The sequence below is a fragment of the Notothenia coriiceps genome, unplaced genomic scaffold, assembly GCF_000735185.1.
Source record: "Notothenia coriiceps isolate Sejong01 unplaced genomic scaffold, NC01 NC01_scaffold00004049, whole genome shotgun sequence".
Lineage (NCBI taxonomy): Eukaryota > Metazoa > Chordata > Actinopteri > Perciformes > Nototheniidae > Notothenia > Notothenia coriiceps.
In genome coordinates, this window is record NW_011336750.1 from 478,406 (window position 1) to 493,976 (window position 15,571).

At 42.1% G+C, this 15,571-nt stretch overlaps 2 protein-coding genes across 2 annotated transcripts; one reads left to right on the plus strand and one right to left on the minus strand.

Annotated features, from left to right (window-relative positions):
- LOC104941874 (transmembrane protein 179) lies at positions 1-2,602 on the plus strand. Its single transcript, XM_010767039.1, has 4 exons — positions 1-340; positions 787-924; positions 1,018-1,096; positions 1,178-2,602. Exons 1-4 carry the CDS (start codon positions 39-41, stop codon positions 1,349-1,351), a joined length of 693 nt encoding a protein of 230 aa, XP_010765341.1. The 5' UTR covers positions 1-38; the 3' UTR covers positions 1,352-2,602.
- Positions 2,207-15,247, minus strand: cunh14orf180 (chromosome unknown C14orf180 homolog). Its single transcript, XM_010767038.1, has 9 exons — positions 14,798-15,247; positions 14,041-14,071; positions 11,154-11,240; positions 9,480-9,600; positions 7,583-7,613; positions 7,362-7,470; positions 5,161-5,324; positions 4,909-5,041; positions 2,207-3,981 (listed from the first exon to the last, which is right to left on the minus strand). Exons 1-9 carry the CDS (start codon positions 14,948-14,950, stop codon positions 3,776-3,778), a joined length of 1,035 nt encoding a protein of 344 aa, XP_010765340.1. The 5' UTR covers positions 14,951-15,247; the 3' UTR covers positions 2,207-3,775.
- Between the last annotated feature and the right edge of the window lie 324 nt (positions 15,248-15,571).

A 15,571-nucleotide genomic window follows, 5' to 3' on the forward strand; every position in this document is an offset into this window, starting at 1 on the left:
TCTCCTGGACGCAGAGAGCAGCAGAGGCAGATAGAAAAATGGCCCTCGATAATTTAATTTTCGGGCAATGCATCCTTTATTTTTTTGCCTTCGTTTTCGGCTTCATCGCCGTGGTGCCTATGTCTGAAAACACGGAGGATTTCGGAGGAAAATGCCTGCTCTTCACGCGGGGAATGTGGCAAAACGAGAACATCACGGTGTCGAAGCAGCGCTTCATCGTGGAGGAGTGGGGACCCGAGTCCTCGTGCAGCTTCATCACTTTTGTCGGGATATCGTCCCTCATACTGTCCGCAGTGCAGGCATGGAGGCTGCTCTTCTTACTGTGCAAAGGACACGATGAGTGAGTGACCGTTCACTTGTGCTCCGTCAACACAATTCAATAGAGCACTATTAAGAGCTCAGGGCATGCTGCATCACGTAGGGCTCAATGTAGAAGTGTTTTTATTTGGCCATCTCCCACGCCCTTCCATGTGTTATTCTGGCACTGCGTGTAATGTAGGCTATGCTATGATGAATGCCATATAATGAGTATATAAAAAGGACTAGTCATTGTGGTCCTCCATTAAAAAGATGGAGGCAATACACTGTTGCCTTTGAAACATCTAAGTCACTGCCTACTGTGGCTAACAAACAGTATTTCCAACCTAGGTCATAATGTTCACGTCTGACTGGAAGGCATTATAACACACAGATAACTAAATAAAGCCATGTGATAGATCTGATATGGATAATGTAAACATAAATCAGGGATTTCACAGTTTTATCCTCTGTTCTACCTGTCTGCAGCTCCATCTTTAACGCGTTCCTCAACCTGCTGATCAGCTCCCTGGTGGTGTTCACAGTCTTCCTGTCCAGCACCATCATCAGTGTTGGTTTCAACATGTGGTGCGACTCCGTGACAGAGGGTGGGACTATGCCCAGCAGGTAAGAGAGCAGTGCACAAACTCAACTTTTCAGAACATTTACTTTTACAATGCAGCGGTCGTCCTCAACACCAGCTTTTGTGTCATATTTTAGTTGTGAGGACCTGCAGGACACTGATTTAGAACTCGGGCTGGACAACTCAGCTTTCTACGACCAGTTTGCTATAGCTCAGGTAAGACTGGTTAATATCCTTCAGGAAAGATAACCACATCCTGAATTCTAGTTATTTATGGTGATTCCCTTCCGTCTCCAGTTCGGCCTGTGGGCTGCGTGGCTCACTTGGCTTGGGATCGCAGTGATGGCCTTCCTTAAGGTCTACCACAACTACAGACAAGAGGACCTTCTGGACAGCCTGATCCACGAGAAGGACCTTCTGCTGGGCCGCTCCTCTCGCCGCAACTCTGACCTCAAGAGCGGCCTGATCTAGAAACCAGAGGACACACCAACACACACACTCGCTCACACTCATCCGTGCAGTCCTCATGCCATGAGAAACACCAATGTTTGCCTCTGTAGACAATTAAATTGGCTTTCGCTCTCAAGGATCATGAATTGAATCAAACCGGTTTTAGCTTTGTTCTCCAAAGGCAATTGATTTTCCCTCCAAAAATCTCCCAGTGGTGTTTAATCCCTTGAGGAATTTAGCCTTATTGAGCTTATTCGTCCAGTGCTTGCATTCCTCTTCAACACAAACAACCATAGTTCAGCCCCCACAGTATTCAGCCTATATAATGGAAATTCCAGTACTTCCAGTTTTTTCTATTTAGCAACCCATTATTAATGGCTGGACTGATTGGCCAGTGGCTCATGTTGTCTTTGTGAAAGTTCTGCATGGACCAAATGCATGACAAATTAATAGGGTGGTGGTTTTTAGATGTAGAGGGTTGTTCTTTTTTGTTTTATACACCAATAAATGTATTCCTAAGGAAGGATTTTATCTGGTAGGATGTGCAATGAATCTCAATGAAGAAGTCTTTGCATGCGGCAGCAAAGTAAAAGGATATGTGCTGTAGCAACGTATTCAAACCTTTATCAGCAGTGACAAAAGGTGTTTCATAAAATGACAAATTGTAGTTCAGTACATTTAGGTATCGGGCAGCCGGTCCAAAAATGCTTTTAGCAATCTTATGTGAGATAAAAATCATATTTGTGACATATAGTAACTCAGGCCTCTTCTTCACACTTTATAGGCTACAAACCAATATACTGTGTGACTGTGAGTAGACGCCCAAATGTACCCGCATGCATCTTTCTCCCTTGTACATACACATCACACACTTACTTTTTGGCAGGGATAACAGGAAGAAAGCACATCACCTGCTTGACCTTGATAGGCAATGACAGTTTTATTCAAAACAAGTGAAATCATAAAACGGTAGGAACCAAGAAAACCCTCCATAAAGGCACTTCTTTCAAAGTGACCATAAACATGTAGACAGCCATGAAATGCTGCTTCTAAGCTAAATGTGCATATGCAGGACATGTGTTTACTGGATAGCCTATTTTATTGCTATTGACAATTGAGTCTGACAGTAAGGAGTTGAGAGTGTTTGTTTCTTCTATACAGGCGTTATTAGCCTAATATTGCTTTGACATTCAAATGGGAAACCTCCAAAATCCGATGCTTTTCTTCCAAACCCTGAAACCTGTTATATAAAGCGACATGTTTTACTGGAAACTGTGAGATGTGTGTTATTGCTCATAATGAGTTCCGATGTGCATCACTGCCCTTCTATAATGCATTTGTGTGGCTTGAATTTGGGGACAATAACATACAGAATCTGATTCTGCTATATTTCTGTGTTTGGCCTCTTAAAGAAATTAATCAAATTAAATATATTGTCTAACCATGTATTTCTCCAAAGCTTGGTGAGCATTTGACATCACGGTTAAAACCTGAATACCAGTGTTTTAAATAGAAATGCAATAGGTAACAAAAAGTAAAAAAAAGTAAAGATTATTGAAAGTTGGATATAAGTGTAGATGCAGATATACAGTATAGAAGAATAAATAACATTTAGGATCAAGGGTAATTTGTTGGATTAAAGCGGTTATAAAGAGGAACACTGTTAAAAGCATTATTATTCATTCAGTTTGAGTATACTCTCTTCAACGATAGATAAGGAGAGAGAATCATAACATTGTGCTGCAGATTTTCTCTTCAGTGGAGCTGAAGACAGACAGTCAGTCGTACAGGACAGCAGACAGTCAGTAAAGGAGGCGTTTTCCCTCTATTAGACATTCAACCTGGTGCTGTGAAATGATGCAGCCCTGTGTTTCCATTCTCACAGATCATTATCCAACAGTTCACACATCTGTGTCCATCCTCGTCCTTCTGCAAAAGTGCCAATCAAAGCTTTTTCCAAACATGTCTACGTTCTTTTATGTGCAATTACAAGGCTGAATAATGTGATAGTCCTTAGTATGTTGATCCATATATATACACATTCAGTTCTGTGTTATATCTGATATACAAATATGGTGTATTGTAACAAAATACAAATGTGCATTACATGGAAACATTCACTCACCTATAATAGACTCAAACTGAGAGATCGAAAGGTTTTGATGATTAAGTGACTCACTGTATATGTGAGCATCAACATTGCAGATGTTCAAATATGCTAAATAAGGAGTGGCGTGCCCACCACCTTAGCACATATGTACATACAGACATGGAAGCTACATATTTCTGGGATTACATTTTTCCCCTTTGTCACTGACAGCGTTCAGAGCCTTGCAAAAAAAAGGCTGAGGTGTTTGTAGGCCCGGGCTCCTTCAGCGATAGAAAAAAAAGAGGGTCTGAAAAAATTAAAGGGGGCTCGATGTCGCCACCTGTGGTCGGTCTCAGTCACTGCATAGTCAGCCATATCCAGCAGCCCCACAGCAGCTGCTTCATGTGCAGCAGGTAGACAGCCAACGTGGCCTCCAGCTCCTCACACACTCTCTGAGGGCGCCGGCGGTCTGTGCAGTACATGGCCACGCCCAGGCAGGACATCAGCAGGAAGAGGCAGGTGAACAGGACCAGGTGGGGGCGGGACGCTGTTGTCTCATAGGCTACAACAACAAAAAGTACAATTTTGATTTGTAAAAGAGCATTTGAATTTCCAGATGCACAGACCCCTCTTATTCCAGTTTACCTAACAAATTCAAGACCTCAAGAGGGGACGTTTTTAATGGATGATATAATGTGACTAGGGTGTAGTGGAGGCCTTGTCACACAAACTGGTGCTCTATGTGTTTCAAACATTGTTTAGGGGGAAAGTTATATCAAACGTTAATCACAAGTGACATTTGATTTACACCCATTACCTAACAACTTAAATCCCTTTTTCACACATCCATATACTCATATTTAGTTGACTTTTTCTTTACATAAAAAGTGTGCCGTTGCCATTTTGTCATGCACGTTAACATAGTTAATCTTCACGTTTTCAGACAAAATTACCCCCTACGGAGTAACAGTAAGGTATTTCTGTGAAGCCGAGAGAGAAGAGGCCAATCAGTCCACAGGAGCTAACCTCTGGGATGAACACCAGCTGCTGAGCCCTCACAGACTCTCCTATCTCTCTGGAGCAGACTCCAAGGTGCCTCATTTGCATGCATAATTAATTACCAAGAGTAAATCACTTGCTCATGTTTGGGGGTCTTACAGCATTACCTTATTTTTATATAGTACATAATCCCCAAAGGACAATAGTTTACGATGCAATCTCAGGATGTTGGAAATCGTTTTGTCCTTTCTTTTTTCAGTGAAGGGCATCCACTACTGTTGAACTTTGATTGAGGGCTCCTCTGTACGCTTTAAAGAAAATTAAACAATATGATTCCCATTTTTATTGTAACTGTATAAATACATTTTCTAGCTGACAAGGCCAGGCTGAAGGAAGTAAAGGTGAAAATAAGTCATAGTTTGGTTGAGGTATAAAAGCAGCAGAGGGCAGCATCTGTTCCGTTAGACTGTTTACTTGTGATTTCACTCACCATGTACTGTGGTCTCTGGCTCCCTGAATCGGACCCTCCGCTCGCCTTTCCGTCTGTGGTTTGGTTCAGTGTCTGACCCGTAGCTGGGACATGGCCTCTTTAGAATGGAGGTGGGCACTTTGCCATTGGTGACCTACATCAGATACACCTGAGGATGAGTATACCCGTTGCAAACTCCTGATACATTTCAAAGGTCGGCATCAAACAGCTGGACAGAACACATCTTGTACAAACAACCCAGAGTCACACTACCTTAAGTGTCGGTGCGTCCTCCTGTTGGTGGTGGGTGTCCTTCCTCTGGCGGACCTCTGAGTGTTTCTCCCGGTGGGAATGAGGAGTACAGTTGACGGTGTCTCTGATGGACTCTGCAGCAGCGAAGCGTTTGGACAGTGCAGACACACACTGACCCAGGGAGTCTAGAAAGAGAGTCATGACCACACAGTACAGCAGCAGTGAGCTAGGTCTGCTTCACACAGGAGTCTGCAGCCTGCTCTTAAGCCAGACTGTGAGGCGGGGTAAAACATACAAAAGTAAATATGCAAATGTGTCTTAGAAAAGACGGCAGGTAACTTTGTCAGTGCCAGGTAGAGAGCAGCTTAGTACTTTCTAGTTATAAACATGAGGCAAAGGCCTTGAACTCATCAGAAGCGATGTACTTCCCAAAAGGTAAAAAGAAAGTAGAAATGATCCTCCGACTCAATAATCCTGAATTGTTTTGTCTGTCAACTCTAGCTGATGAATCACTTTCATGACTTAATCAACTGTTAAGTCAATCTATTACGATTAATGGTTGTTTTCAAGTGAATAGCTTCTATGGAGAAGGGTTCATTGACAGAGACATAGACGGATAGGCCTTTAAGTACAGTACGTTTATATTTTTTATACAAAAGAATGAAACAAGTGTAAACTTTGTTTCATGTGTAAGAAAATACAGAAAGATGCCAAAAGTAAACAGTACCACCCTTCAGACTGCATATTGATAATCATAATAAAACGTACACATGTTAATATGCGCTTCCAAAAAGGTGTTATAATTGACACTCAATTTCCCACTTTTGTAAAGTAAAGTGGGTCATATTTAGGGCAGGTAAACATCCTTTGTAAGCTCGACCTTCTGAGCCAATCACAGCTCGATAATGACCTGCCTTCCGTTTAGACCATGCTCCTTCCGTTTCCACTATACTTTCTCTCACACATACATGCATTCTTCTCTTGCATACATATATTGTCTTCAGACATGCATATATTATTTATAATATTAAATGTAAACATTGAATGAATGTGCATGAGAGCAAAATGTATAAATATGTGAGTGTAAATATATACGTGTGTAAGAGTGAACATATATGTATGTAAAAGGAGAATGTATGTGCGTGAGAGGACCAGTATGAATTACGGCCTGTACGGCCCCTCATATGCTTTAAATAGAGTGAAACAAAAAAGGGCTTGACTGCCTCACGACACCTTAACAATTTTCCATCTCTTAGGTAGTTAGCAGTTTGGCTAATCACTCATCAACGTTTCAAAGCGTTTCCACATAGTGCTACACAACACACTACAGCTGACATAATATTTGTACTTATATAAATAGTTTTTTAGCTGAGGGAGGGGGAATGACCCACTTTACACTGAACAGTGTCCAAGGGACAAATGCTGCAACCACTTAAACATGCCCCGGTTCAATCCTCTTACAGTGGGCGGGTCAAAGAGGATTTCTCTGTGTACAATACAAAGTAAAAGGTTGCCTAAAGTGCACAGAGACCTCTGTGTTCGCTGATCTGCAACAACAACTACATCTGAGCCTGCACTCTCACCATCTCACCAAACACATTTATGATGATCTGAGGTGAACAAAGAGAGTTATAAATCTGTGTCTTTATATGCTGTACACTCCAGTCCTGCTGTTCAGCACCACCGCCTCTGAAAGCTGACTCGACAGCAAGGCTGGTTTGTGCATATTACTTTTTCACACCGCAGCAGTCTTCCCAAAAACGCAGAGAGTGTTGCTCTCTCTCAAAGCAAGCCAAGCATACACACTGTCCAACAAAACTGTGCCCTCAAACTGCCACAAAGCTAATTTCTTTTGATGCCCTGCATAAAAGCACTTCTGTGTCCGACATGACTTTGTGTGTTTATTAATTCAACATTTTCACGAGTTGACATGCATAAAAAGGGTAACTGAATTGCTTCCAACCCTATGGTGTGCTCTCTAAAGCAGAGAGGAGATAACTTGTTCTTGAGATCAACATGACTGTTCTGGTTCTGTAATGTCTCACGAGACGCAGGGATCCACCCTCAGACTGAATGTTAAATATGCACTATGGAGAGAGATGTCCTCCACTCTTTATGAAAAACATACAACCATGTTTGCCTTTCCCTGTTAACATTGTGTCAGGATCATAGGTCGGGATTAACTGTGCCTCTCGTGTCAATCATCCCATGTGAGTGTTTACCTGAATATTCAGTCTTGCCGATTTCTGCATAGACGGTGGCCATTAGCTCCAGGCTCCTGGCTGTAATGGGGTGGTCATTACCAAAAGCCCTCTGGTGGATCTTTGCAGCCTGAAACATTAATAAAGAGATAGCAGGGATTTGAATTCCACACAAAGAGTGCTATAAAATATTTAATCTGCTCAAAAATCGAGAAATGAAGCAGAGAGAATGATGGACATACCTTACCGCTGTATTCTAAAGCCAGATGAGGTCTGAAAGGAAAAGGAATCCGTTAAACAAATAGACTACTTTCTTTTGGTGGCATATTTTATACCTACTAAAAACACAAGACGTGTCTTAAAAATGGCACTGAATTATCAGATGACCTCTGCACATTCTTCTTCCATTCAAACACAAATCTATTCAAAGAAAACGACAACAGCAGTGCGTGACCTTAATAAAGTCTCGTGGCCCGTGCTGCTTTGCCAGGTGAGCGTATCAATTTCAGCAGCATGACGAATCTAAACATCTGCGAGCTGTGATTAGACACGGAGCGCAGGGCTGCAGGTGCCCAGGCGCCTCCGGCAGGAAGTGGAAACCTTCTATTTCTGCCAGTACTGACGGCCCCTTTCTATTCTCCAGTGTGAGTTTCAGAAGGCTTACGGGTTTGTTTACTGACTTGTGCCCTTTCACTACTCTTGTGCTTGGTGCTAAGCTTGATACCATGATGTGGTACATTGAGAATCTGCCAGCTGTTCCACTCATATCTGCCATGGAAAGTCAGCCAAGGACATTCATCACCCTCACGTCACAACCTATAGACGTAGAGCAAGCTCTGTTTAGTGTGACAGATGTCAGCTTGGCTGCTCCAAACCTACACTTCCTTCAATTAGTAATAGCCAGGTGTCAGTTTGCACTTCTTCAGAACGTCCTTTTCAGGAGACATCTGATCAGCGACGACAGAAACGCCTTTTGCCGGCCAAAAGGACTTCCTAAAACATTGCTGAAAGATTCAGGGAGTATTACAACTTCCTGTCTACACACAAAAGCAAAGATTGGGACTGAGGTTTAAGATGATAGTAGTAAAACATAACGACTATTTCCCCTCTTGGAAAAACCAAAGCTGGTTAGATTTTTTTTATGTTATTCATTTTGTACAACTTTTATAATCCCCAAAGGGCAAGTCTGCAAGAAAAGATGAAAGAGTAAAATCCAATAGCTTGTTATGCTTTTGCCAGAAACCAAAGCCTCTGGGTACAGCCATGCACAATCAGTACAATCTCATGTAAGTTTAATGACTGTATGTTCCTTTCATTAATGAAGCAGCGTGACCGGCCCTCCGTTGAGCAGCCCTTCCACCCTCTGTCACCCTCGCTGGCCGTCAGGTTAAATGGCCTAATTCCAACAATGACAACAGAGGCTCAGAAAATGGGTGCATGCTACGGCCTAACAAAGTACCCCTGCAACAGGAGACACCAGATCCAGTTGAGCTATTTCTTCTGTAACACTCAGATAGAGTGCGGTGTCTCTTTTCTCCATCTACAGGGAAATTCAACTCTAGCTAAAAAGACCTTGAGACAGAGTTTATCTAGTTTGAGAAATGTCCATACGAGAGAGGTGAATGCGCATACATGGAAATTCGGGACGCACACGACAGATAACTGTGATCAAAGATAAGTGATACATTCATTAAAGGGGCTTCGTTAAACTGCCAAACAAATTTACCCTAGTGACCCAAATATTCGTTTTACTGTCATTCTGTAAATTATTTATTTTAAGATTATTTCAGCACGCTGTAGCTTTGCTCAGGGTTAGACTCTATAAACAAATGAGCTTTTTATTGCCGCTGCTTCTTCCGTTATAAAACAAATGCAAATATTTGTTACTACTGAATCAGCACTATAAAGTAATGAATGTTCCAATTCAACTCACACACATTTACATATATATATATAACAAATATATATATATATGCTGTATTTTAACAGTATAGAACTGGTAGTAAAACAGTCATAAAAGTGAATTTATTTCACTATAAATTCTCCCCTGATGAGCCCCCTGAGTCCTTAAACTCACAGAACATGTAACGCCTCATTAATTGCGCCACAGAAGCTGCAGCAGGACACAGTTTTACCTACTGTTTGCTCATGATGCAGAGCTGGGCCAGCCGTTCGAGGTGCTGAGCCTGGGAGGCCTGCTCCGACAGCTCCTCTGGGGTCGTCCATCCTGCAGAGCCCAGTGTAGCCTCCTCCTGAGGCCCTGTTACACAAACACAGGGCATGGAGTCACCGTCTGCCCGCCAGCTAAACACTTAGTCTTTCCCTCTGCTCCTTACACTATCAATCCCTTTCTCCTAGCTGTCCTGTGATCTCTTTACTCCTCTCACGCTGCACAGAATTAAGAAAACAATGCCCAAAGAGCCTGGCTATCAGCCTGTCTGGCACTGCTGCGGACTCTGAGCCTGAACAGCAGAGTGGAGCCAACTGAGGACTGGAGACAAGAGAGCAGAGATAAGGGCAGGAGAGAGCAGATACGGGAGTCAAACAACAGTCACCACGCCCACTGGAACACCGAGACACACGCAGGCACACGGTGACACACTACAAACACACAGCATGTACTGTACACACTCACAATAATGGAAGTGGAAATGAGTATGGCGTGTAATCCGTGCAAAAAGCAAGTGCAAATGAATCATTGTAACTGGTAAGGTTTGTTTGCATTACAAAACTACAATTATGTGAGCAGTCAGTGGGGATACAGAGAAGGGTTCATAGGAGATAGGAAACAGTGAGAGGAAGAGAGATTGTTAGATGCAGCCGTAGTGCCAGCTATGCCTCTGGACATACAGAATTCAATCCAAGTGAGTGCTGAATCAAGGCTTTCAGTATTCCACAGCGACACAGAGCAACTAATGAGATGCGTGGCCATTTGTCTTCTACAATGTCTTTCCCGTTCCCCTCCACTGTGCTCACGCTACACCGCGCTGCTTCCTCAGCTGCAGACAGAGGGAGAGCAGACGTCTGGAGCAGCAGCTGATGAATGAGCGGCCTCGCTGTGAATGTCCGCTTAAAGCTACACCATGTATATTGTAAACAAAGATGGACTTGGGCAGGAAGAGGATGTCATTTCATATTGGCTTTATGAGTTAACAGAATATATTTTTGAGCTGTGTAATAGGCTATACATTATGTTTGGGCCAGTTTGTTTGGAGAGCTGCCCACTAAAAAAAGACTGTCAGCCAATGAGCAGCCTCAGTGCATCTGCTGATCTGCTAACAACCTCAAAATTAAAATTAATATTTCATGTTATTTTCAAATAAATGATATTAATTAGGAAAGTTTGTGATTGGGTGTTATAATAGTGACTGAGTATTTACACAAGTAATACGTTGACATTAATGGTGTTACATTAAAAGCTTAAACCATCATTAAAATCAAGTTAAACACAAGTAAATATGAATTCACAATTCTTAAACCTACTTCTTCAACACTAAATGATATGCCTGCCTGTTGCCACATGTTCATCTTTACACATTCAGCTCATCTGATGTGCACTGACCAAAAAGGATCTAGGTTACACTATAGCTTAACATTACATTTGAATCAAATCATTAATACAAAATACACTATTACACCTATAATCATGTATTTCATATGAAACTTCCTACAGTAAGCTATAAAGAAAACAAAGCATTACCAACACAAAAGTAGATAATTTAACCAAGGCTGCATGATATGGTAGTATATTACATTCAACACTGTATGTGGACCTACAGTATTCATCGACATCGTCCTGTCAAAAGTACTTGCCTGTGCTCCCCTGAAGAGCCGTGAGCTCGATCAATGCCACCTCATAGAACATTTTCTCCGCCTGGATGAACTGCAGGGCCTTCTCATCTGTTCTTAAAGGTGAAGGATAAGTCATGGATGTCAATAGATTTTAGTCGGTTATTGCAGTTAAACCCAGCCAAGCTCCATGCTGTTTTTTCACCCCTCGAGACAAACAGAATGTGTAGTAGAAACCAAGAGCTGGTGTTTGTAGTGATTTGAAGTGGATGCATATCAAGTTTCAAATGTTAAATCTCACACTGTAGTTGTATCTGATTACACCCCTTTGTATCATATCGTATTATCCCTCTATTTCAGTGTCTTTTGAATTGGTGTTTTGTACAGAATCCTCTTGATTGATCTGAATGCCACTTTTTGTTTCCATGAAAACACTCTCTATAAAAGCGTCCTAAAAATAGAGCCTCTTCACTTTATCAAAGCATTCTGCGTACTGAGAGTCCGTCCCTCTGTAAAACGACACCACCGATGCTTGTCAGGTGAATTTAAAGACCAATGAGAAGGAGAATGCTTAAAATAAACAAAGCCCTGCCTGTATAAACGTCCTACTTAACACCAGATCTCCTGAGGGGAAAACACTATAAATTACATTCTAGTTTAACTTTCACACTATTTGCCAATTATACATCAATATAAAGTACTCTTATACTGAGATAGGAAAGATAGACATTATGTTTCTACTTTTAAGGTTAGAAATTCTTAAAGGTGAAAAGAACAACAGCTGGTTTACTTTATTTTGGCACCTGGAGAATAATGGCAGAACCACACACAACTGAACCAAAACAAGTTCCAACAGGAAACCTGAGGCAAAGTGCAGTTACCTACTCTAGATATGCTTCTCATCAAAAGGAAAGGACAGTTATCAAAAGGAAAGATTGTTTTGCATCTGATTATACCAGAAAAGTTGATGGATGGTGAAAAGTTTACTGAACATTACAGTAAAGATGATATTCCAACCTGAATGAAACTTTTGTTATGGTTTTAAGCAAATCCTGATATATAGCACAGGATAATAGGTGACGCATTGTACCTGCCCCAGTTCCTGTGATCACCTGGCTTCAGGGAATAATGTGAGTTTGAAGTGGACCATCTGGGAGGGAGGATTAGGGGAGCAGCCATCATCAAAGGTCAGTCTACTACTTCTGCTTCCTATTTTTAGCCTGACTGGACCACAACAGAGACCTCACACTATCCTCTCCGGGGAACATGTGCTCCACCAAATGCACGTACACACACGTACACACAACCTACCCTGAGCTGGTAATTGGACTGCACTCCAAAACCCGACAACAACTTGCATCAGCATTGGCACCTTTAAAGGGACATCTCATCACACGTGCAGCACTGCTCTGCTAATGGTGCACTGAGATGAAGCACAATATCATCTCTAGCCAGAAGAGTTATAGATCACAGGATCTAGTGTGACTGTCTGTGATACTACTATATTGATTAGCAGATTTGTATCTGATACACCCCTCTATTTGAGATTACATTCTGATTGCTAGGTTGGCTTCCCAAGAAACGCATATCAGTAAACACTCAGCAGCCAAAAGATCTTTTGGCTTCAGACAAAGGTCACTTGTAGATACTGCCAGCTCTGATAATGATACACCAAGCCACACATATATACATTGAGTTTGTTTCCTAATTGGGAAGATTAGTTTGACCCCACAGACAAAATGTAAGGCGACACAGTACATCCTGTTGTCGTAGACATTTGTGTGAAACTCTAGAGTTCACATATCCTCTCTGTTTGAGCACACTGACCCTTCACCTCCTTCCCCAGAGGACCATTTAAAAACACTCAACATCCCTGCTGCAGTTACTTTGATGCCAAAGAAAACTACTGAAAATAAGTTAAACTTGAAAATGATTACATACTTTCAATCACTGCACACACTGGTATTATCAATATCATTAGATGTAGTTCTTACTGTTTCATGCTATTGCAAATATCATATTGTAGCGGAGTACTTAAAATACTTTTTGGGTTTAAATTATTTAGATTTGGTCCGCTCTGCTGCTGACCTACTTAATGAATACTATAATTCTATTTCCTGGCTGTTACCTTTCACTAAAACTAAAAACCATGTAACAAAGTAACTCTGACATTCATAAAACGCCACAGTTTGAAACCATTACTATTGATGATGCTACATAATAAATGACTGTATGTCAAAAGATTGAACCCTGTCATGGTAGATAACTCTCTTAAGTACCATTATGTGCGGGGCCTACTGATGGCTATTGATGAAGTAAAGCTCAGCAAATCGAGCTATTTTGGAAAATGGACAGTAAGGGGTAGATGCATGCTGAGGTAGATAACCTGAGCTGGCAAGTTAAGTGTTGGAGTGTCTCAATAACCGGGAGAAGAGTCATGGAGGTAATATATACTGACACCTAACACCCCTCTATTATCTCCATGTCCTATTCTATTATAGTTTATAGGAGCAGTGAGTGGCGCTGAAGAGGCTAGTCAGAACGGAAACAGGTTAATTAGTGCTCTTCCACTCTGTTGTGCAGAGATAAGAGCGTACAAATCCTCTTAAGAGACAGACACACAGCCTGAGCTGCACCCAAAACACAAGGCATTCTGGGACAAATGTGTAAGTATGACCTCACACACAGGCATCCATTTATACCCCTCAGTTTATACTGCTTTCTCTAAAAGGGGCTACATCCTCCATTGTGCAGGAATTTGCCACGCCTCCCACCAAAGACAATCTTTTACATGTCCACCTCACAACAAGGAAATGCTAGGTGTGTAGTTAGCTTGCTTGCTAACACTTACGGTCCTTGTGAAAGTAAAAGTGTATGATGTGGTGAGAGTCTTTCCCTGAGTAAAGGATACAGTTCTTTTCAGTGATGAAGAGTTCTGCGATCTGTAAAGACCAGACAATGGACATGGTTAATTATCAAGTTACAACATCATTCCTGCTTGTGTGCGTGTATGGTGTCCTGTGCTGTCATAACACGTAATCCTTCTTTTCTGCACAGCACTGATCAACATGGTGAAACACATTCCAAAGTTCTGGTTTAGAGGCTTTGTTTTGACATGAGGGACATTCCTTCAAGCAACACTAAACAGAATTAAAATCGTAACCTTGCCTTACAAAGGACCCCAGTGTGTAATCTGCCAAATCTTTGGCCTGGATACAGAGTGCTACAAAGTCTGTGAACCAAAAATAGCAAAATGGGACATTAACTGGGCACTGTAGTATTTTTAACAATGTGAGCAGTCCAACCACATTGTTACTGTATATGAGTGTGGCGTCCTAAACCTCATTTAGCTGCATGCACACTATTAGCTCTAGTAAATGCTCTCACAGTGTCAACACAGAGAAACATGACGGACTGTGCTGGTAAATTTGACATTGGTGTTGGTGAAATCAAGGTTGAATGTCTCCTGTGTGTCATGGTGTGGGATAATTTATGATGCTTGACAGGAGAAGTGGTGCAAATGTGTCTATACAGCTGTGTACAAAGCTGATACAATAGATTAGTGAATGCATGTAATGAACACACAAGTTGGTGGGTGTAAGACAAAGAAAGAGTGACACAAATGTTATGAGTGTATTTGGTGTGGGTTTTTCAGTGTTCTTGCTCACCTGGTGTAGGCAGTTGGGCAGAGAGTTGAAGCTCTGCACATGGGTCAGTCCCAACAGGCAGCTGAGGAAGCAGTGGAGGGCAGCCTGAGACTCCCCCTGCTGCTGGAGCTGCTGTCCCAGCTCAAACAGGCCCTCCCTCCCCCCGGTCAGCATCCCCAGTCCCAGCCAGAGCCAGCAGCGCCTCCCATCAGAGCTCCACCGGCCGAGAACAGACGCTCCTCTCTCCCCGCCACTCCACTGAAGCACCACAGGTAGAAAGAAACAGAGTGAAAGATTTGTTTTAAATGTAGCTGCTCACATAAACACAGACAGAGAGAAAGCAGAGGGAGGAGTGAGCAGCACAGCTTCCTCTCAGTCTCGTCGGAGCTCAGTAAGTCAAGGACAGGTGGTGAGGAGCAGGCTGAAGAAGCTCCGGCAGCTCACAGAGAAAATATCCATTCCCCTCCCTCCTCCCAGGCTGCACCAGGAAAGGAGGACAGAGGAAGTCGGGAAGCATTTGCTGTTTGAGTGACAGAGCTATGGACCAATCCCTGCTCTGCTAATGTACAGTAGCTCCTCCAGCATGTGTTTCTCATTTGGTCTCTCTCCAATCCTGGTAAATGGAAATGACACAGCTGTAGGTATTGATAAAAACAAATATAGTGTACACATGTTCTGTGATTAATATTTAAACGTATACATAAGACTAAATCCAGTTTTTTGACCCAATTTCCCTTGGATTAACAGAACAGTGCATTATTTATATCTACAGTATGTGAGAGAATCCCTTTAAGT